The sequence below is a fragment of the Ictalurus punctatus genome, chromosome 27 (assembly GCF_001660625.3).
Source record: "Ictalurus punctatus breed USDA103 chromosome 27, Coco_2.0, whole genome shotgun sequence".
NCBI lineage: Eukaryota > Metazoa > Chordata > Actinopteri > Siluriformes > Ictaluridae > Ictalurus > Ictalurus punctatus.
In genome coordinates this window covers 18189372-18214247 of record NC_030442.2, presented here as the reverse complement: position 1 = coordinate 18214247, position 24876 = coordinate 18189372, and the positions used below count along the sequence as shown (strand labels likewise).

General features: G+C 39.7%; 1 protein-coding gene across 1 annotated transcript in view; it reads left to right on the top strand.

Annotated features, from left to right (window-relative positions):
* Window positions 1–24876, top strand: part of cdh8 (cadherin 8) — a 140967-nt gene that overhangs the window by 85717 nt on the left and 30374 nt on the right. Inside the window, exons 4-6 of the mRNA XM_017458355.3 lie at window positions 14625–14744; window positions 21051–21218; window positions 21303–21490. Of these exons, the coding sequence (XP_017313844.1) occupies window positions 14625–14744; window positions 21051–21218; window positions 21303–21490 (476 nt within the window). The remainder of the gene's footprint in view (window positions 1–14624; window positions 14745–21050; window positions 21219–21302; window positions 21491–24876) is intronic.

Genomic DNA, 24876 nt, shown 5'->3' with positions numbered 1-24876 from the left:
TGGCGTGTCTAAAGTGTCCGTAGTGTATAAATGTGTGTGTGAGTGTGTGTGTGATTGTGCCCTGCGATGGATCGGCACCCTATCCAGGGTGTACCCCGCCTTGTGCCCCATGCTCCCTGGGATAGACTCCAGGTTCCCCGTGACCCTGAAAAAGATAAGCGGTATAGAAGATGGATGCGGTGGATGGATGGATGGCTGAAGAAGAGCAGTTTACAAGAATTCGTTAGAAGAGAGGAATATTAAATGATCCGTGTTCAGTCGGAGTTTCTCAGTGGTAGTAAAGATGTATAAAATCAGGTGAAGAATAAAAATGAAATCTCAGAAAAGTCTACTGTAAGTTTTGAGGATAAGGATATGGTACGATGGCGATGCTTTATAAATAGCTTTATGCTATTTATTTTCATTTTCAGTTTCTGGATCGTGTCTTCCATCCATCACTCACTGTGTGTGTGTGTGTGTGTGTGTGTGTGTGTATGTACGCACAGGTATGTGCATGTGCATCCCCTCCTGATGGATTGCTTGTCAGGAGAAAAAAAGAGGCGCCTCCTTTACCCGAGCGTAGCATTTACTCGCTAGTCACGTACACGCGCTCTGTTCTGGCTTCAGATTCTCCGACGGAAACGAGTTTAACCCTTCACACGCCCTCTCTCACTGCCACCTCCATGTCAAAGGTGCCATCTTCACTGGAGAGGGAAGATCAGAGACCTGGCACTGCTTTTACCCACACAGACACAGACACACACACACACACACACACACACACACACACACACACACACACACACACACACACACACACACAGTCTTTTCATCAGTGCCTGTGTGTTCACCGTGTTTGCACTGATATCTAAGTGTCAGCTTTGATGGCCTCCATCACCTTCACAGGAAGTAGGAAGTCGGTGTTGTGTTCACACTCCACCTCTCACACACACACACACACACACACACACACATTTGCACATGAGATGCAAACATACACTTACAAATACTCACACAAACTCAGCATGGCTTTTCTCGCATCCTCTCTTTCTCATTCTCTCTTTTTCTCTCTCACTTTCTCTCTCTCTCTCTCTCTCTCTCTCTCTCTCTCTCTCTCTCTCTCTCTCTGTGTGTCTCGCACACACCGCTGAGTGGGTGCAGTTTTGGCCAACATGCTCTGTGATGATTGCAATCGCTTTAATGCGTCGCTTTCCCCCCCGAGAGAGATACACACTTCCTGCAGATGAGAAAGACAAGACTGAAATCTTCACTCCAGCGAGTGCACAAACAATTAGAGAGAAGAGATGGACAGGATGTCACATGGATAGCTTTAGGAGCTTGTCGTGCACGTCATGAACTTTTCCGTTTGTTTTTGATTTTATCTCAGGGATCATTTTTTTGTCTTGTTTTTTTTTTTTTCTTTCCATTTTGCAGTGCAATCCATGGATCTTTGGATTCTCGCTAGTTCTTCTTCCACTCGCTGGATTCTCTCGTTAGATTAGCTTTCTCTCATTAGGTTACAATTTTCTCACTTGCTTAACTTGCATGCGCTGCATTAGCTTTCATTCACTCTCTCTCACTCGCTAGGTTACCTTTCACTAGCTTACCTTTCGTTAGCTTCCTCTTCCTCTTAGCTTTCTTTACTCATTAGATTAGCTTTTACTCACCCTCTTAGCTTTCTCTCACAAGATTTGATTACGTTCACTCGTTTGCTTTCATTTGCTTTCTCTCTCTCTCTCTCTCTCTCTCACACACACATCTCTCATTAGATGTGCTTTCACTCGCGGGGTTAGCTTTTCCTGTCAAGGTCAACTTTATGTCACTAGATTAGCTTTCACTCATTGAATTAGCTTTCATTTTCTAGTCTAGCGTTGTCTTGCTAGGTTCACTTTCACTTACTACACGCTTCCTAATATTAGCCACTCCTACTTCACATTAGAAGAGAATAAATTCTGGTATTTTCTCAGAAAATTCACATTTATTCAGACTTTTAAGGGCAGATTGAGACCAACATTAACCTTGCTAGGAGACAATAACAGTTTTCTCTTTCTCTCTCTCTTTCTCTCTATCTTTCCATTTTATGATGGTCCACCATGTCTCCCTAAATGTCTCTTGATCCATATTAGAAATTCTGTCAAGTAGGCATTTTACATTTCATTGCTGAACATCTGTTTGCCCTGTCATTTTCTCTCCTAACTTTTACTCCTTTAGTAACTTCCATCTTGTTTGTTTGTTTGTTTGTTTGTTTGTTTGTTTTTCCCCAGTTATCATCACTGTCATGGGAACAATTAAGCTTGCGAGGTCTAGCAATTTGTCTCGGCCGAAGCGTCCATGAGTGCAGCGCTTGTTTCTTAATAACTAATTAAAGTGAATCAATGACACGACACTTCAAAATGGCGGCTTGTGTCAGCTGCCTAGAAAGGACACGTTTAATTGTTTTGTTCCTCTGAACACATTGTCAAGGCCTCAGTTTAAGGATGTGTTTCCTAACTAACAGTGTTTTTTGGCAGCCTTGTGACTTTCTCCTGGTCCACAGGAACATGCTGAAGTGTTTCAAACTGCCACTCTGTCACTCCCCAAACCTCCACTCTGTCACTGTCACTCTGCAAAATGCCACTCTCTCTCCCTGAGGTGCCACACTGTCGCTCGCCGATCTCCCATTGTGTTGATCCCCAAACTGCTGTGTGATGCTCCCCGATCTACCATTCTGCCATTCACTCATCTGCCACTCGGTCATGCCCCAAGCTGCCACTCTGCCACTCCCAGATCTGCCCTGCCATCATTCCACAAAGTGCCACTCGGTCACTTCTCAAGCTGCCACTCTGTCATTCCCTGACCTGCCATTAAGTTACTCCAAAAGCTGCCACGTTGTCACTCCCTGACCTGTAACTAAGTTACCCCAAAAGGGCAACTCTAGAATTCCCTGAGCTGCCACTCCGTCACTCCCCGATCTGCCACTCCGTCCATCACTCCACGAGCTGCCACTCTGTCAATTCCGAGCTGCCACAGTGTCACTCCTCTAGTGGCCACTTTATCATTCCCGAGCTGCCACTCCATCACTCCATGAGCTGCCATTCCTTCCATCACTCCCTGAGCTGCCATTCCTTCCATCACTCCCTGAGCTGCCATTCCTTCCATCACTCCCTGAGCTGCCATTCCGTCCATCACTCCATGAGCTGCCACTACTTCCATCACTCCATGAGCTGCCATTCTGTCCATCACTCCATGAGCTGCCATTCCGTCCACCACTGCCTGAGCTGCCATTCCGTCCATCACTCCATGAGCTACCATTCCTTCCATCACTCCCTGAGCTGCCATTCCGTCCACCACTGCCTGAGCTGCCATTCCGTCCATCACTCCATGAGCTACCATTCCTTCCATCACTCCCTGAGCTGCCATTCCTTCCATCACTCCCTGAGCTGCCATTCCGTCCATCACTCCATGAGTTGCCACTCCGTCACTCCATGAGCTGCCACTGAGTCACTCCTCTAGTGGCCACTTTATCACTCCTCGAGCTCCACCATTCTGTCACTTCTCCAGAAGTCACTCCCTGATTGTGCAATATTGAAGACAGTCCAGAAAGAGATATTAAAAATGGAAGAAAAAAAGAAAGATAATAATAATAATAATAATAATAATAATAATAATAATAATAAACAAGAAAATATTATGGACATGTGCATAATGTTTAACAATTCTGGTCTAATCATACTCGGGTCATTCTCCTCCACCTGGTTCTCCACCACCCTGAACGTTAGCATGAATGTGAATTAGCGGGAGGTCGTCGATGGAGATGAGTTTGCTGAAGTAGAACCTTATTGTTATTTATGACCCGGATCCTTACGTCTCTTGTTGATGCTCATGTCCTGTGATAAACAGCATGCAGGAACCACCCTTTTCAATTATAGTGCCGGCTGTACATCATAGCGGAATGAGAAAATTACTCCTCGGCGCATGACAGCTGAGGAAAGGAAGGCTTCCACCTCAACCCCCTCGCCACGCTCAGAGCTCTTAGCATGTGTTGTAAATGTCCTTCAGCGGCCGGTGTGAAACGAGCTCGGCTGTCCGGGGCGTATATTTCTCCACAATCCGGCACGTTTCCAAGTAAACCAAGTGCTCTAGTGGACGCTTTGAGGTGGTTAGTGTGCTGGTGTTGATGAGCCTCAGCTCAGCCTATTATCCCCTCTGGATGGATCAGCCTGCAATTTCTGGATGGCTGATGGTTCTGTGATGACAGCCTTCATGGTGGTGAATGTGTCTCTAAGTGACGCCGTCCAATCAAGCGGGTCAGGTCGGCTCACCTCACTCCAGCTGAGAATGTATAGATCTCTGACCGTGGGCAGCTGAATTCCTGTTACCTCAGTTTCAGTCATAAAAAAAAAAAAGCCTGAATCCGATAACCAACCTAGTGTTAGCATGAGCTACATCAGTGCCGTAGCCAGGAGTTAATTACATGAGGAAATATGATAAATAAAGTGCAACATTCTCGTTGATGATATCGCCTGTCAATCAGCCATGTAATATTAATAATGTTAACAGGAGTAGGAAATAAATCATCTTCATGCCCGAGAAACTGAAATGCTTTCACGTACGCTGAAAAACGGCTGTTTGTAGAAGTTAGATGTAAATCACCTCCAAACCTCTCCGGTGTTATATACACCGCTGTCCTGATTTTCAATTATTCATTAAGTGTTGCTCCTCACAGTCCAACATGGCTGACGAGAACAGATTCCTGTTTAAACTTTCTGCACAAAAAGATCTAATCAAGTAAAAAAGAAATAAATCTGTCAGCCTGGAACAAACTTTATTGTTGCTGTTGTTTGTTTGTTTATTTGCATAAGTCATCCTATAACTTTAGAACCAACTGTAATTTTATCGGTATCTGTTGCTTTAATTTGTTTAAAATAAAAAAAATAAATAAATGTATTATCGATAACACAGACACACAAATAAATAAATAAATAAATAAGCAATGGAATTTTGGTAATAATTTAGTAATAATGTAACACCCCCCCCACACACACACACACACACACACACACACACACCCATTATACTCCTCTAATCTCTTTTTACTTTTTTTTGTTTGTTTGTTTGTTTTAGAGTTTTAAAAAAATCATTTGCAATTGTTGATTAATAAATCTTAAAATCTGGATTTTTAAAAAATATATGCATGAAAGGGTTAAAATAACGTGTCCGTTCTCGGGGTGGAAATAACATAACATAACATAACATAACATAACATAACATAACATAACATATAACAAAGCATGATTCTGATGGTTCTCACTACTAGCAGCCAATAAGATGTGATTAAACAAACTAAGGGATGTTCATTTAAATTGTAGGGTTTTGAGACTTCGCTGAACATCATTATAGTACAATTACTGTGCAAAAATAAAGTGTACATATATATGCCTATACTGTAATTAGACACGTATACTGTATATGACCATCTTTGCTGTATGTATGCATTAAATACCCGCGAATAAGCATTTGGAACTGAAATCAAACCCCAAATCCCTCCCCTTAACATCACATCGAGCTAAATACCTACGCATGTTCCAGACTGAGCAGATTGGGAGCCGTACTGTGGATGTAGAATATCTCTGAAACTCCCATAAAGCTCTAAAGATAATGTGAATGCTTTGTGGTCACTCAGTGCAGGTCTGTACCTCTGCAAAAAAAAAAAAAAAAAACTTCATTGTATAGACTAAAAGTCTTCTATACTTCCTCACATGGCTAGCACCAATTATATACGTACTACAGGGAGAGGATTATTATTATTATAATGCAGAGTAAAACTATATTTCTCAAATGAGCACACCAATTATATTGCTACCAGACCTCAGAGTTCGAGAACAAGCTGTTAAATCAGTCTGGAGTCTCATAATATATTCCCTTAACCGTGTATTCAGTCCTTTCATAATCAATATTACTCATTCAAATAATAACGTTATTACTGCCGTAATAATTCAATTCAATGAAAGGAATCAGAGTCGCTACATTCATACATAATTAAAGAAAGTAATGTTCATGAGGCAAATAAGTTCTGAAGGTTTTCTGAAGGAGTTATGTGCTTCATTATCAGTGATATCCGTACAGTATGATCTATATGAAAGATGGTGTAAAACGTGTAAACGTGCCTCTTTAATGTCAAAGTCTAAACCTGAAGATGGCTGTCAGGGTGTATTTACTTTCTTTCTCCGTACCGTAATTGCAGAAACCATTTTTCCGCATTATAACGATAACATTTAATACAAATCATGCAAGTTGTGAATTTTAATAGTGAATCAGTGAATTATCTGATTATCAGATGTTTGTGGTTGTTGCGGCCAAAAAACGCTCGATTTTTTTTTCTAACTTTGCGATGCAGCGTGTGTTTTTTTTTGGTGATTTTTTTTTTTGTGGAAAACCGCGTGTGAAATCATGTTCGTATGAAATAGTTTTGCGCGCTCTTTCACAGTGATGTTCGTTGGTAAACGAGACCTTTTAGCGGTACTCATGTTCGAGACGTATGACTCGGAGAGAGATTTGACCGAATGCGTGAAATCCCGAATCCCGGCCTGAATCTGCGGAAAATCGGCGGTGATGTTGAAAAATTGCGAAATCATGGAGGGACTGGATTTTTTAGCGCAAGTGTAGTTTCAGCCTCCGATAATCTATTAATCTGCTGTATTTTGTAGACTTTTCTGGCCCATTTCCTCCCAGACGTCCTGTCGGGGTCGATTGCTACAAATTGTTGTGACTTTTTAAAATGTCAGACTCTGTTCCAAACCGTTAAACTAGGATTTGGTTAGTCTTTTTCTTTTTCTTTTTCTTTTTCTTTTTTTGACCATTGACTTATCTTGGGCCAGGTTAATTAGTTAAATAGTTAGATAAAGCACCAGCATATGGATTATGTGGCATTTGATATATTTTTGTTCTCTTTTCTGGCCACAAGCTTCAGAATCTTGAAGCTTGCAGTTTGATTGGTTCTTACACTTCCATTCGCCAGTGTGCATCTGCAACAGAAACCTTCACACCACAGCTCATATACTCTAATCTTTAAAAGTAAATTAGTGCTGGGTAATACAGATAATCTCGATCAAAGGGGCTGTTATCAGTCGTGTTGGTTCAGTAAAAGTACGACGTTATTGATCATGTGTATTAACAGAATGTACCAGGCTCTATAGATAATCCTAGATGTCTAGATCATGGGTTAGCATAAGGAACGTAATGAGGTTTGGGAACCACTGACCGTCCCAGTGAGCTCTCAAATATCCTTAATATTGTTTTTCTATCATTATATTCATGTACAAAGTGTACTTTCCTTTTTTTTATCGTTGGCTAATTGGTGCTCGATAAGAAAACCCACTTGTCTCTTGTTGCTCCAGTCCAAACAGCATTTTAGCGTGTGTTCATGCTAGAACAATCTTCACAGCAGGAGTGATGTCATATCTATGAAGGGTTCATAAATACATACATGACATTTATAAAATACTCTGAAACATCAGTCAGATTTTATCCACCAGTGGACGGCGTTTCAATCCAGAATCTCGGAGTCGCTTAATAAAACTTGTATCTTATCTTAACATTGCCTCGTGTCATCATCTCCATCAGGGTAAAGATTTTAGAATCCCGCAGTCGACAGATCCAGCCAGAGACGATTAAAGTTGCAGGCGAGTTCGACAGCTCTCTATAAATATCGCTCAAGGGCGAGCTAATCTGCCCCGATTTGAAGCCACGCCAATGAAAGGCTTCTCTAATCCCTCATTCTTTTTTTTTTTTTTTTAATCAGAGGAATAGAAGAGAATTTCACTCTGGTGTGAGAGCGAAGACTTATTTCATGCTCCACTGACTCCACAGTTTTACAGAAATGCCGTCCTCTTTTTCATTTTCGATTCATTTTATATATTTCTTTACATTTCCAACATCGTGGCATTGTTTTGATTACCGTATTTCCTGCATACGCAGAACCGCAGGAGGCGAATACGATGCTAGCGATTAGCAGAGTAACCTGATTTTGGTTAACTGTAAGACGGGAGGAGTACCATGTAAAAAAAAAAATCAAACAAACAAACAAAAAAAAAAAATCGGAATCTAATCAATCTTCAATAAGTCAATTTCAAGTTGTAACGTAACTGAGAAGTCACACAAGTTTGACAAATAGTTCTTAAATAACAACCAAGAACATATAATTACTTTTTCATTTGGATCTAAATAGTTCGTTTTTGAAGTTATACAGAGCATATAGTATATACCATATACGTAGGATATATAGCTACTAACGCTGGACAGGCCACGCCCACAAGCGGAAACCGTTTGAGCGCAGGGTTAGCATCGCAACGCAAATGTGTTGGTCGGTTTGTTAGTAAGCTAGATAACGTTAGGACATCATATTGTGTGTGTGAAACGAGTTGAAAATCGACAAAATCAGGATGTGTTCAGTTGGGCCATGCTGAAAGAGTTAGCACGCTCTCGCTCTCACTCAGTGAGTATTTTATCTCCCTTATATTTTTATCTTTTCTTTCCACAACCAATCAGTCAAAAACAACAACAACAACAACAACAACAACAACAACAACAACATCAGAATAAATGAGACAGAGTGCTGGCAGCCGTCCTTCAGCCCTCTGGAATCAGTAAGGTCTTTATTAAGTTGCGCGCCCGTGAGGCAGCGTCAGACCGAGTGAGGAACGAGTCAATAAAAGGAAATGTTCACGTCCAAGAATGTGACAGAACGTACTGCTTTTATGTGTACATGAATCGTACGGCGGACGTACGGCCAATGCCAGAGCGAGTCCTGAGGGAGGGCGTGTTTTTATACAAGCTGTGAAAGGTGTTTGACTTAGAGGATAAGGAACATAGACTGAAGAACACGTGTGACACACACACACACACACACACACACACACACACACACACACACACACACATGAATCCTGTCACGCTTCCCAGTCACTGGATAAAGTAGTATGAGTGTATTCGTTAGTGTTCTCCTGTAACGAGTGCTCTGAACACACACAGGTAATCTGAGGTCCTTGTTTGGTTTGTTGACCAAATTTCAGACACACACACACACACACACACACACACACACACACACACACACACGTGTCTCTGAGGGCCACTTCAGGCGCTCTCTGGCTGAAATAATTGGGTTGCAATAATAAAGCAGGGTTTGAAGTCAGAGTGCAACGTCGCTGCTGCTTTTTTTTCTCGTTTATTCATTTCTCTCGCTCGAGACGCCACGTTCGCTATTCATCATCTCTCTACACGTCTCTGGACTTTTCTATTATCGTGTCATTCTGCAAAAAAAACGACTGAACAGTAGGGAGAGAAAAGAACTGACATTCACTGAAGGGAGAAGTTGAAGTTAATGCTGCAGTCATGTCAGTGTAATTATCAGCTTCGGACCGGGAAACAATTCTCACATCCACCTTTATTTATCTTTCCCTTTTAACCACAATCTCACCCCATTCATCCATCCATCCATTCATTCATTCATTCATTCATTCATTCATTCATTCTTCCATTCATTCATCCGTTCATCCATCCATCCATTCATCCGTTCATTCATTCATTCATCCATCCATCCATCCATTCATCCATCCATCCATCCATCCATCCATCCATCCATCCATCCATTCATTCATCCATTCATTCATTCATTCATTCATTCTTCCATTCATTCATTCATTCATTCATCCATCCATCCATTCATCCATCCATCCATTCATCCATTCATTCATTCATCCGTTCATTCATTCATCCATCCATCCATCCATCCATCCATTCATTCATCCATTCATTCATTATTCCATTCATTCATCCATTCATCCATCCATCCATTCATCCATTCATTCATTCATCCATTTATCTATCTCTCATTTCTCTTATATGAAATGCCACAGATTATTTCACATTTTTAAAATTGTGACTATTTAGTAATTCATTAATTCATGAACTAGTTTATTTGTTTCATTTATTTTGCTTTGTTTATTTGTTTTTGTTGTTTGTTTGTTGTTTTTACTTATGGAAGTGCATGCTATTAGCTTGATAATTTTCTTGTTTTTTGTGTTATTATTTTTTAACAGACTGATCTCAGTTTATTTATGTTTTGCTTCGTTGTAGTTAGTTAGTTAGTTAGTTAGTTAGTTAGTTAGTTAGCACTAATCCCGGAAGTGTGGCACCTATTTCGATGTTCTGAAATTCTAGTAAACACGAGAAAAATGTTTATTGTTTATGTTGTTGTGTTTTTAGCTAGCCAATATGATATCTGGCTCATACAAGACAAGATCTGGCTCAAAACTTGTAAAAAAATAATAATAATAATAATCCACAATTTTGTAGTAAATCTGTTTAATTTTGCAGACATAAATCGCATGTTTATATTAATGCGCTCGTTCTAATACATTATTGTTTCTATAGCAACAGCTCATTCACAGGGAAGTGCACAGCGTACACTCGACATGAGTAATCATTCTCTAAGCAGAAATGTGTTTACTTAACATTTAGGGAAGGAGCCTCCAGTGTCAGCACTTTGTAACAGTCAGAGGTAAAGCTGTAATTTTATTGGACACAAGAGTTTCTGCTCTCGTTTCTTGGTAAAACTTTGTATTATTAACATGAAGAGATAGAATAGAGAGAGAGAGAATAGAGAGAGAATAGAGAGAGAGAATAAAGCGAGGGATGGTGAGGGAATGAGTGTTTATAGTTGCTTTAACATAAGTGAGAACAGGAACGAATGAGTTTCAGAGACATTAAACGTAACGATAAACACATGACATGTTTTTACTAATTCCTTAATTATTAAAAATTGTAATTGGTGAATGGGTGAATTGGTGAATTTGTGAGTGAGTGGACGGGTGAATGGGTGAATTGGTGAATGAGTGGACGTGTGAATGGGTGAATTTGTGAATGAGTGGACGTGTGAATGGGTGAATGGGTGAATTTGTGAGTGAGTGGACGGGTGAATGGGTGAATTTGTGAATGAGTGGACGTGTGAATGGGTGAATTTGTGAGTGAGTGGACGTGTGAATGGGTGAATTTGTGAATTTGTGAATGAGTGGGTGGGTGAATGGGTGAATTTGTGAATGAGTGGACGTGTGAATGGGTGAATTTGTGAGTGAGTGGACGTGTGAATGGGTGAATTTGTGAGTGAGTGGACGTGTGAATGGGTGAATTGTTGAATTTGTGAATGAGTGGACGTGTGAATGGGTGAATTTGTGAATGAGTGGACGGGTGAATGGGTGAATTGGTGAGTGAGTGGACGTGTGAATGGGTGAATTTGTGAGTGAGTGGACGTGTGAATGGGTGAATTGGTGAATTTGTGAATGAGTGGGTAGGTGAATGGGTGAATTTGTGAGTGAGTGGACGGGTGAATGGGTGAATTGGTGAATGAGTGGACGTGTGAATGGGTGAATTGGTGAATTAGTGGACAGGTTAATGGGTGTATTGGTGAATGAGTGGGTGGGTGAATGGGTGAATTTGTGAGTGAGTGGACGTGTGAATGGGTGAATTTGTGAATGAGTGGACGGGTGAATGGGTGAATTTGTGAGTGAGTGGACGTGTGAATGGGTGAATTGGTGAATTAGTGGACAGGTTAATGGGTGTATTGGTGAATGAGTGGGTGGGTGAATGGGTGAATTTGTGAGTGAGTGGACGTGTGAATGGGTGAATTTGTGAATGAGTGGACGTGTGAATGGGTGAATTTGTGAGTGAGTGGACGTGTGAATGGGTGAATTTGTGAGTGAGTGGACGGGTGAATGGGTGAATTGGTGAATGAGTGGACGTGTGAATGGGTGAATTTGTGAATGAGTGGACGTGTGAATGGGTGAATGGGTGAATTTGTGAGTGAGTGGACGGGTGAATGGGTGAATTTGTGAATGAGTGGACGTGTGAATGGGTGAATTTGTGAGTGAGTGGACGTGTGAATGGGTGAATTTGTGAATTTGTGAATGAGTGGGTGGGTGAATGGGTGAATTTGTGAATGAGTGGACGTGTGAATGGGTGAATTTGTGAGTGAGTGGACGTGTGAATGGGTGAATTTGTGAGTGAGTGGACGTGTGAATGGGTGAATTGTTGAATTTGTGAATGAGTGGACGTGTGAATGGGTGAATTTGTGAATGAGTGGACGGGTGAATGGGTGAATTGGTGAGTGAGTGGACGTGTGAATGGGTGAATTTGTGAGTGAGTGGACGTGTGAATGGGTGAATTGGTGAATTTGTGAATGAGTGGGTAGGTGAATGGGTGAATTTGTGAGTGAGTGGACGGGTGAATGGGTGAATTGGTGAATGAGTGGACGTGTGAATGGGTGAATTGGTGAATTAGTGGACAGGTTAATGGGTGTATTGGTGAATGAGTGGGTGGGTGAATGGGTGAATTTGTGAGTGAGTGGACGTGTGAATGGGTGAATTTGTGAATGAGTGGACGGGTGAATGGGTGAATTTGTGAGTGAGTGGACGTGTGAATGGGTGAATTGGTGAATTAGTGGACAGGTTAATGGGTGTATTGGTGAATGAGTGGGTGGGTGAATGGGTGAATTTGTGAGTGAGTGGACGTGTGAATGGGTGAATTGGTGAATTAGTGGACGTGTGAATGGGTGAATTTGTGAGTGAGTGGACGTGTGAATGGGTGAATTGGTGAATTAGTGGACGTGTGAATGGGTGAATTGGTGAGTGAGTGGACGGGTGAATGGGTGAATTGGTGAATTAGTGGACGGGTGAATGGGTGAATTGGTGAATTAGTGGACAGGTTAATGGGTGTATTGGTGAATTAGTGGACGTGTGAATGGGTGAATTGGTGAGTGAGTGGACGTGTGAATGGGTGAATTGGTGAGTGAGTGGACGTGTGAATGGGTGAATTTGTGAATTAGTGGGCGGGTTAATGGGTGAATTGGTGAGTGAGTGGACGTGTGAATTGGTGAATTTGTGAATTAGTGGACGTGTGAATGGGTGAATTTGTGAATGAGTGGGTGGGTTAATGGGTGAATTTGTGAATGAGTGGACGTGTTAATGGGTGAATTTGTGAGTGAGTGGACGTGTGAATGGGTGAATTTGTGAATTAGTGGGTGGGTTAATGGGTGAATTTGTGAGTAAGTCAAACTGTTTTTTTTTCAATCAAACGGAGGAAGCGCATCTGTACAGAAACTCTGCTGCGCATTGATCCCCTCGAGTGCCGTGGAAAACTGACTAAATAATACAGAACACACTGAGGAACCCTGAGAGATAGACAAACTATCACACACAAACACACACACACACACACACACACACACACACAGGTGGAGATTTTCACTGCAGTAGCTATGCTGGTGTTTCAGCGTCGATTACCTGTGGCTTTAACACAATCCTGCTGAACAGGCACTTAGCCGAGCTGTCAGAACGTACTTTACAAACAATTACCGCACCATCTGCACTGTCACGCCGCGCATTAGCATTAGCATTAGCTTCCCACATCAGCTTGTCTTTATTTATTTCTCAGCACACACCTCTTCCTCATCCCTTAATCATCACATGCTTTAATACCGACGCATCACAGGATCGCGTGTGTGTTTAGGATTTATTTTAACAGGAGACACTGAAATATCAGACGATCCGGCTATTCTGATCCGGCTATTCTGATCCGAGTATTCTGATCCGAGTATTCTGATCTGAGTATTCTGATCCGAGTATTCTGATCCGAGTATTCTGATCCGAGTATTCTGATAGGTTTCTGTTTTATTACAGAGTTTCATCAAAGAAACATGAAAGACATTTTTGTCTTGGTAGAAAATAATCAGTTCCTGAATTGTCTCAGCTTTTGATTATTAAAAATAAAATAAATTATTAAATAAATCACTGATCTCGGGCTCAGACTTTTAGACTCGACAGAACGGTTCAGATTCTTCACTTGAAATGACGACTCACTTCAATATGGTTTTGTTTTTGTCAAATTTTATTTATTTATTTGTTTGTTTATTTGCTTACTATGGTTTTCCTTTCTTTGAAAAAATATTATTCATATTTATATACCATGCTTTAGCCCATTCCCCATTCCCTATTTGTTTATTTTGTTTGTTTTATAGGTTGGTTTATTCTTTTTGTTTGTTTGTGTATTTTGTTTGTTGGTTGTTTATTTGTTTATTTTGCTTGTTGCTTTCTTCCATTTGTGTGTTTGTCCCCTTTGTTCTGTTTGTTTTTTTCTGCTCCATTTATTTGTTTGTTCTATTTTTTCTTTCTTCTATGTGTTTTTGTTTGTTTGTTCTGGCTGTGTGGTTTGTTATGTTTCTTTGTTTCTTTCCTCTGTTTGTTTGTTTGTTTGTTTGTTTGGCTGTTCTGTTTGCTTTTGTTAGTTTCTTTCTTATTTTGTTCTGTTTGTTTTGTTGTTTTTGTCTGTTTTCTGAATTCCATCCCTGAAGTTGTGCTTAATTGAATTGTTCACGTTGTATCGCACGTTCACGTTTCCCGGCTGCGCGTGTTTATACAGACGTACGTGATTTTTTTAAAAGGGAAGCTAAAGCATTGAACGTTTACTCGAGACGAGCTTAATTAATTATGCGATCGTTATGACAGTCATACATCTAAATTTCGGGGGTTATTTACATGATAACAGTAAGAGGAACCAGTCGATAAATCCGGAAGCGTGAGTTGATGTTTCTCTTGTTTAATCGTGGTGTGCAGGAACCTCGGTGACGCGGGTCACAGCCACGGACGCAGACGATCCGGTGTACGGGAACAGCGCCAAACTGGTGTACAGCATTCTGGAAGGACAGCCGTATTTCTCCATTGATCAAAACACCGGTGAGTGGGCCGCGTTCTTTTTTTTTACTCTTTCACACGCTTCTCAACAAAGTCCAGATGGTCATGAATGCCTTATGTAAATGTACTGTAATTATCTGATTTTAATCTGATCGGAATTTTTTTTCTCACTCAGATAATGAGGCTTGTTAATGATAATGCTCCATATGTGTACGCTGTTTATTCTCTCGTGTACGGTCACTGTTTGATCTGAAGGGCAAAAAAAAAAACCCCAAAAAACCCGTAGAAGTGAATTTAAAAAAGGAGGTAAAACTGAAATGAGGTGTGAAGCGAAGCACGCTTGATTTGACGGAGTTCCAGTCCCATCTGCAGTCTGCTTCAGTTCAACCTTCACGTTGTTGTTTTTTCCACTTTTTTTTTTCCTTTTTTTTTTTTATTATTATAATTGCATTTTCAGCCGACTTGTTAACAGCGTCTGTGAGCGACATGATTAAATAATTGTGAAACGAAATTAATAAGCAATGAGACGGAAATGCGGAGACGCACAGCTCGTCCATTACAAACCTGACAGAATTTGAACGAGGCCTGCGTCCGTCCAGATTGTGTTTAATCGCTAAATATACGTTGTTGTGTTCATTTATATATTCGTTTGTGTGTTTGTTTGTTTTCCTCCGTATTTCGTACACATCGACTTTGGGTTTTTTTTTTTTTACTTCCTGTCAGAGCGTGAACGTGCGCAGCGAGGGTGGGAAGTCGTGTGTTTGCGTGATTAGTAAGCGCATGCAGATGGCTCATTCGAGTGAGCCAGATGTTTTAATGAATGTTAATGAAAAGTAAAAGGTAAATGGAAAACAACCATTAGGATCCATTTGACACTTTCTGTCCTACCCAGGAAATGAGATGCGGACGGTGAATAAATAAACATCGTCACGCTCCGGCTGATCGCTGCCTGCTTAATTGTTGGCAAAGAAAGGAAGAAAAAAAAGAAGAAGTACAAATGTCTATATGGAAATGAATGTTTGTAGCTTCTCCGGTCGGTGATGATGACTGGAAATGAATTTTCATAATTAAACAATTAAACATCACGCTATAGAGGAAGAACGTACGAGCGGGAAAATGCTCGCCAGGTTCTGTGTGATTGTTTCAGATACAGATGCATAAGCAGCTTAAACTTTGTGTGTGTGTGTGTGTGTGTGTGTGTGTGTGTGTGTGTGTGTGTGTGTGTTCCACGACAAGTGGTAAATGCTGTTGTTGTTGTTGTTTTCTCATTGTTGTCCAGTGACACGATTCCTACATGACCTGAAATATCTGGAAAATTTAAATAAATGTTTTCTCTCTAACACTAAATAAAAAAGAATTGTAGAGGATATCGTAAATAAATACGGTAAATTCCTCATATGAATCTTAATTCCACCCAATATCCTTCATGCCAACGACTGAAGTGCTTTATTTAATTTAAAAAGCCACTGCTCGTTATCATCTCTGGATTCCGATTGGTCAAAAGTTGATTAATATCCGATATTATAACGATGTAACCGTTCATGTAAACGTTGTCGTTTCTATAGTAACAGCTCATACACAGGTGACACGGTGAAGTTTTCTGTAATTCGTGTACCGTTTATGGAAGGAGTCTCCAGTGTCGTCATGTGATTTCCAGATTCCATGTATTCACTCATAATTGATCAAGTCAATGTATTTGCATTGACTCCGCCCTCCGTTTTATACTTTGAGGTAGAAACGGCATCAGTTACGTATTCGAGAAGTCAAACATGAACAACGGTCTTTATCCGTCTACGCTACAGCACGTTTATACCCTCGTATCGACGTAAATTCGCGTACGTATTCATATTTTGCTCTTTTTGCTCTTTGTGTCAGTTTAAGACCTCGATCTCGTCGCCGTGCGGAACTGACATGTCCGTGCGAGCCTTTCCAAAAAAAAAACTAAAAAAAAAAAAACACGTTTTACTTCAGCTCTCTGACCTGATGCCTGCATTTTCACATCTTAATATAAAGTCTAAAAACTTGCAGTCTGACTTTGTCATAGTGACCTAGCAGATGCTCAGAATGTCACGTCTCTGCAGGGGGTCCATTTAGTCCGTCTGTTACCTCGGCTGATTTCATGTTCGCCGCTCATGTTCAAGTTTCTGCTCGAATACGAAAGACGGTAACTGCAAGAAAGAACCTGAGAAAATGGCGTGGATTTTTAAAAAAAAAAGATACACATGTACGGGTCAATATAAAAGAAATTCATATTTTTAAAAAAATCACTTCGAGTCTCAACCTGCTAATTTAGTTTATACAAAATTGTATGCAAAAAAGATGCTCAAAACTACAAACATTACAAAAATGTTGATTCTGCTTGATTTTCAGCATTTTAGATTCATTATGGGGTGAAAGTATTAAATGAGTGGATGTGGATCAGTGATTATTGCGTAACCCTTTCTCGCAGTACGCTGGTGATCTACTCCACCTGCAGGATGGAAATTTTTCAATTAGTATGAACAAACGGAATTATTTCATCGCTGCAAGTCTGATATAAGACGAGTCCGGACGCTGTTGGGTTTCTGTGTGTAGAGTATCGTGCTGCTGCTGAGCAGGGTGATGGGAGCGGTTTGAGCCCCCTACTGGACAAACCATCCACATCTCTAACACAGTGACACCGGTACAGAGATAACACACACAGCACAACTAAAGCTTTTTCTTTTTTTGATAGTAAAACACCGTACACCACTGCCACAACGAACTGAAAACATTTCAACCTAGTAGGCTCGGGGGGGTTTTAGAAAAAATAAAAAAGACATACTTAAAAAAAATAATAATAAATCCTGCAAATTCTTAAATCCATGAGTGTCTACTATCATATGAGCCTTTAATCAGTACTGTGGGGTGACATCACAAATAAATTCACTTCTGAACACAAGCCCCACCAAACCAGGCTGTTGTACTTGTTGTACTGCTGATACGGATCGCTATGGGCTTTTTAAAATCAGCAAGATTGCAACAGTAAAGGAGGACGACAGTTTAAGGATATTTTAATCACATAAAATGCTAATTCTGATCTTTTTTTTTTTAAATTATATCAAATCTTTTATTAAAATATATATAAATTATATATATATATATATATATATATATATATATATATATATATATATATATATATATATATATATAATATAAATTCCAGAATTACTCACCATAATCAGAGAATAGTCTGTTCTTTGCACTTCCAGGTCAATTCAGTTCACGCTGTTTTATGATTTGGATTCATGGATGTTTGATATTTAGACATGGTGCTGTGAAATATGTAGAAACTATTTTTAAAAAAAATGACTCAATGCTCTATTTAAAAAAAAATATATATATATATATATATATATATATATATATATATATATATATATATATATATATATATATATATATATATGTATATGTGTGTGTGTGTGTGTGTGTGTGTGTGTGTGTGTGTGTGTGTGTTTTCCCGTTTTCATTTCAAAATATGAATTGAATGAATACAACGTACAAGGACCTTCGAATAATACTTATTGCTCTGAAGGATTTTTAATTTTTTTTTTTTTTTTTTTTATGGTTGAAAGCTATAAGACTTTGAAAGGAAGGAAGAAAGCAAAACAATATATAAAGATCAAAGACGTCTTTTTCCAAAATCTGGTTTGATATAGCCAGCTTTCTTTTCATGTGATGATGCTACAGGTCTTTTCTTGTCTGAATGGATTACATACAGCTCAGGGTGTACTTTATTCCTTTCAGCTATCACAAGGCAGAGTTCTGTGACTCACCAGCCTGCATTACAAACACTTAATGTCTGAGGTTTGAAGGGGAATGGGGGATTTCAGTGGTTATGGCATGTTCTTAAGTCTTGATAAAACTCAAGCATAAGAGACAGTTATATAGCTAGTAAAAATAGATAGACAGATAGATAGATAGATAGATAGATAGATAGATAGAGGGTTGCCAGATGTTCCACTGTCTCACAGCTTGGTATATGTTATATTGTTATTTAAACATCTTTTTGGAAATCAATGATATATTTACATTCATACTGATATATATGAATTCATACATTCATACTTATTTCACTATATATATATATATATATATATATATATATATATATATATATATATATATATATATATATATATATATATATATATATATATATAGTGTGTGTGTGTGTATGTGTGTGTGTCCACAATTAAAAATAAATAAATGAAATTGCTATATGTTTATAAATAAGAAAAATAAAATCACCTGTCCACAATAATAATAATAATAGTAATAATAATAATAATAATAACATCACAATACATCAACATTTTTTTTAAATCACACAAACCGTAATAAAAAAAACCACAATACATCTAGACAATCGAAAAAACGGAAAAAAAAAACACGAAAGCATACTACAGCCACAAAAAAACAATGCAAAACTAAAGAATTAAAACATCATTAACATATTGTAATATCTGTCATGTTTCAGTTTCATGGTTTTTGAATGAGTGTATTGTATTTACGTGGTATTAAAGTGAGGGTTTTTTCGTACTCTTGAGTATTTTGTTGTTAACGGTCATTGTGTTGACATAAGATAAGATGAAATCAGATTAGATGAGATAAGATGTGATAAGATGTACCTTTATTGATCCCCTGCACACGTAGGATGAGAAACATCGGAGAAAGAAAATAATTTCAATAAACACCTAAACGATAGAAATAATAAAACAGATCCGTGTGTATGTACATACGTTAGAGTTTGTACATGCACACGAGCCGTATCCTCAGTATGTATATACGTGTGAAAGATCTGTGAAAGGACTGTGTTTCTGTGAGACTCGGTCAGTGGAGTAGGAGGTATTGGGTATTGTTGCATTGTGGAGTCTGATGGCTGATGGCATGAAAGTGTCCTGCAGACGTTTTGAGGCACGTGGCTGGATGAATCTGTGCCTGAACGTGCTCCTGAGCCTCCTCAGCTCAGCATAGAGAGGATGAGAAGGATTGTCCATGATAGCTTTCAGCTTCCCTCTCATCCTCTTCTCAGTCACCTCCTCCACCATGTCGAGTTCCATCGCTAGCACAGATCTCGCCTTCCTCCACCGCTCGCTCGGTCTGTTGGCACCACACGTCCCAATGTCACCTCCCCAGCACACCACAGCAATGAAGCAGCCTAGTGCACACATTAAAGGACCTGAGCCTCCTCAGTTCTTTCTCATAGAGGGCCTCAGTGTTTATCTGAACAGTCCAATTTGTCATTGAGTTGCACCCCTAGGAACATGTAGGTGAAGTTAAGAGATGAAGTTAATCCGCAGTGTGTATTTAGAGCTCTAATTGTAGAACGGTCCGGATATTGCCTGGAAAATGAAAACGTGAGAAACTTCCCTTTGAATTAGAAGCTAACGATCTGCTTCTCCCATTATCGCTCTTTTTACAAAGCCCAAATCCCGACTGAACTCTCCAGAGCCGGAGCGGGAATCAATGTCTATCTGCTCTGTATACCTTTCAAAATAGGATTGACCCAGTCGGCCAATTATCTCAATGATTTCCTTTAAGTCCATTTTTTTCCCTCCTCGTTCGTCCTTTTTTTTTTTTTTTTTACCTCCACTAACAAGTTTCCAGCTCGATGATCTGCAGGGATTGTGAGTAATTCTTCCTCACGCTCTTGATGAGATACGCGCAGGTTTGAAGTGGACAGGATCGTTTATAAAGCTGTAGCTAAAAATCAGCTCTAATAATTCAGAGAGTTCACTACCGATTGTTTCATTTTATTATTTTTTTATTTTTTTTTTAAAAAAAGCTGATGCAATTTTATGTTTCTGGCTGCAAGAAATCCGCACTTAAACTCATATCCGCTGGAAGTTAAGGTTAGCGAAAGATATTCATTTTGCTTCGTCTCACTTTGTTCCTTTTCCTCAATGCTTTCAGCGATCATCTCTGGATTGTGATTGGCCAGAAGGTGTTGATTAATTTTCTAGAACAGCAACTCTGAGAGTAGTGCAGGTTTATATGAATTGTTTCTGTAGTAACAGTTCATTCAGCTAAAACAACTTTAAGTTAACGTGCTAGTTCATCTTAGCTCGCTAGCAGGCTGCGACTGAGCAAACACAGGTCTGATGGTGTTCAGCAGCGTAAACATGCTGCTCCTATCCTTCTGAGGATCCATCTTCAGATAATCTGATAAACTAGATAACATCAGAGAATAAAGAAATGTCACATTCACAGGGTGCTGAAAGTTAATACTATTTTACGTTAACATGAGACTAATAGCTTTGTGATTACTGATCATTTAACTGCATATTTTCCTTTTTTTTTTTTTTTTATTTCTGATTCCAGCAATCATTAAAGTCGCCCTGGCCGGGATGGATCGAGAGATGAGGGAGGATTATCTGGTGGTCATTCAGGCTAAAGACATGGGTGGTCACATGGGGGGATTATCTGGGACCACCACAGTCACCGTAATGCTGACGGACATTAACGATAACCCGCCCAAATTTTCCAAAGGTAAAAATATACGCCTTAACGTTCACCACGTGGAGTCGATAAAAAAGTACGGATTGTATTAAACATCGCATCTTTGTGTCGTAGGCTCGTACGAGTTCACCATCTCCGAAGACCTCGGCATGGGAAAACCCGGAGGACGAGTGAAAGCGAACGACCGAGACATCGGGGAAAACGCGAAATCGACGTACAGTATCATAGCGGGAGACGAGAAGGACGTGTTCGAGATCGTGACTGACGCTCAGACTCAGGAGGGAATCCTCACTCTGAAAAAGGTGAGAATTTCAGTCATGGTTCTCTGAAAAATACAATTATTATTATTATTATTATTATTATTATTATTATTATTATTATTATTATTATTATTGTATACAAATATCAAATGTTTGTAATCACATGCTGTCGCTTCAGTCTAAAATACATTCACTGCAATGTATCTGATGACATATTATCTATAAACCAAAAACCTTTACAGGAAAAATAAATAATAATAATAATAATAATAATAACAATAATAATAATAATAATAATAACTCCACATGTCAGAAGACGTGTTAAAGACGTTTATACTGCAGCAACGTTGAAATATCGAATCTGATTGGTCGGAAGGTGTTGTTGCTATAGTAACAGCTCACCTTAGATGCGTTCCCCATCCCATAAACAAGTGTAATAACTGATAGAGTTTCCAGCGTCAGTGCAAATCACAGGTTAATATCAGCGCTCCATATAAACGGATTCAAAACCGTGTGTAATCGTTGATATGGTGAAGTTTTCTGTAGAAAGAAATGTGTTTATTTAATTTATGGAAGGAGTCTCCAGTGTCAGCGCTTTGTAACAGTCAGAGGTAGAGCCGTTTACGCTTCTTTGCGGTTTCTCAGTCATAAAAGATGACAAGCTAGGGTTTTTTTTTTGTCTTATTAACTTCAAGAGAGAGAGGGAACGAGCGTTTATAGCCGCTATGGCGTAAGCGACGACAGGAATTAGCTAGATTTCAAACCAACATCCATAACAGCTGTGTGTGAAAGTCTTAGCAAAGCTATATTTAACAGAATTTATACTGAATATCTAACACTGGAGCAATGAAAGAAAAAAAAAAACAATTATAAAGAATTAATTCAGAGCTCCATTTGCCAAGTTTCTCGCTGAGAAGTTCATGAAAGATGTGTTTAATAGAAATGAGTTTAATATTCATACAAATGTTTATTCGAGTTCAACAAGATTTCCGTTATACCTCGCCCCGTTATGTCTGGCAAGGTTGTCCTTTAAACGTCCTTTGTTCGTTCTCTACTTTATTACAGAACGTCTCACATCAATGCCACCTCGCTGGAACTCAGCCAATGGAAATTATTATTCCAGAAATATAGGTTTGGAAATTTCTAATAAGTGTCTTTGTGGAAAAAAAAAGCGTATCAGTCGTCATCTAATATTCTCCAGCACACACGTTATTTGTGTTCGGGAATACTCTCGTGCAAACAGTGTCCGCGTTTAATATGCACATAATCTCCATATTCAGTTTGCTTGAATATCAAAGAGCAGACGGCGTGTCTAATAAACCGGCGCATGTTTTAGTCATGTTACTCGTCCACAAATTATACACAGAGACAGCGCTGGGAAGGAGATGTCCTTCAGAGATAAGAGCACTCCATCGTCCTCTAATCTGCGGCAAGGGCCTCTGCATTTACATACAATGGCTTCTCCATATGCAGATATGATTATTATCCGATTATTTAAAAAAACAAATGCAAAACACAAACACAATTCTGCCTCAACCGAACACTCCAGTTCCGCACGTCTACGCGATTCATTTTGTTCTCTAGACTATAACTGTATATCGACGCGTGCAAAAGTTTGCATCCCCCATAGTTGCACGTGGAAGACGTTAAAATTGAGGTTTTTCTACAAACACAGAAGTACAGGGTGTTAAAAATTAAAACCGTGAGTGCAGAAGCATAGATGTTAACTAACTAATTAACTAACTAACTAACTAACTAACTAACAGCAGGGCGCTCTCACATCTGTTACTGACTCATTTGATTATTTTCCTATAACAGCACTTCCCCAAGCAGTATGTCGAAAATTAGCATTTGTATTTAATCCGTTTATCCATTTATGGTGACATTTCATGTTGCGTAATTTCCACAGAGCTGGTCTGAATGAGTGCATTAATATAATCTGAACTTCAGAGCTGCTCTTATAGAAACTCAATCAACACCTTCTGACCAATCAGAACGCAGAATTTCGGCAGCGCCGTGCTGTAAGTCCGTACTCAGATGTCAGCAGGGAAAGATGGAAAGAAAGACAGCGGCTCGTTTGTGTGACATTTGAAGAAAATTTTGCTGTTAGTCTCCGTGCCACCGCTCTCGGCTTGGAATCTGTCGCCTGCATCACTAATCGTATGATGGATGGCACCTTGTGAGAGTGAGACAAACAACATCCTCTTCACCTACAGACTCATGTGGAGTTCAGGAGAGACGAGCGGAGAGACGAGTGGAGAAACACCACCTTCTGTTTTCGTCCCTGTTAAGCTTCTGCCTCTTTTGTGAACACATCCATCCGCTCCGGGACTTCGGCTGGCCTGAATGCAGGGAATATGAAAGGCTAAAAGGAGCGATTTAATCCCTGAACTATGACAGAAAAAATAAAATCAAATAAAAAACATGTTTTTATCCCAATGGACAGGGGGCCAGGGACTCTCTGTTTATATTTAATAGCAATAAAACTAAGTCTAAATACAGTGCTGTCCACTAATATTGGCACCCTTTGTAAATATGAGCACAGAAGGCTGTGGAAAATTGACTTTATTGTTTTTAACCTTTTGATCTTTTGGTAAAAAAAAAAAAAAATCTGCTCTCATGGACATCAAACAATTGCAAACAAAATACCGGTTTATACAAAAAATATCTTTGTTAAATATAGATGTGTAAAAATTATTGGCACCCTTTTAGTCAATACTTTGTGCTTCCTCCCTTTACCAAGATAACAGCTCTGAGTCTTCTCCTATAACACTGATGAGGTTGGAGAATACATGGTGAGGGATCTGAGAGCGTTCCTCCATACAGAACCTCTCCAGATCCTTCACATTTCAGGTCCACGCTGGTGGACTCTCCTCTTCAGTTCACCCCACAGGTGTTCTATGGGGTTCGGGTCAGGGGACTGGGATGGTCAGGGCAGGACCTTGATTTTGTGGTCAGTAAACCGTTTCTGTGTTGATGTTGATGATGTTTTGGATCATTGTCCTGCTGCATTTGAAGCGTTCTGTCAGAGGCGGTCAGGTTTTCATTTAATATCTGTTGATATTTGATAGAGTCCATGATGCCATGTATCCTAACAAAATGTCCAGGTCCTCTGTCAGAAAAACAGTCCAGAACATTAAAGATCCTCCTCCATATTTAACCGTGGGCATGAGGGACTTTTCCATACGGCTACCTCTCTGTGTGCTCCAAAACCAATCTAATGTTTACTGCCAAAAAGCTCTGTTCTGGTTTCATCTGACCGTAGAACCCGATCCCATTTGAAGGTCCAGTAGTGTCGGCACACTGAAGACGCTCGAGTTTGTGTTTGGATGAGAGTAGAGGCTTTTTTCTTGAAACTCTTCCAAACAGCTTGTGGTGATGTCGGTGACTTCAGATTGTAGTTTTGGAGACTTTCTGACCCCAAGACA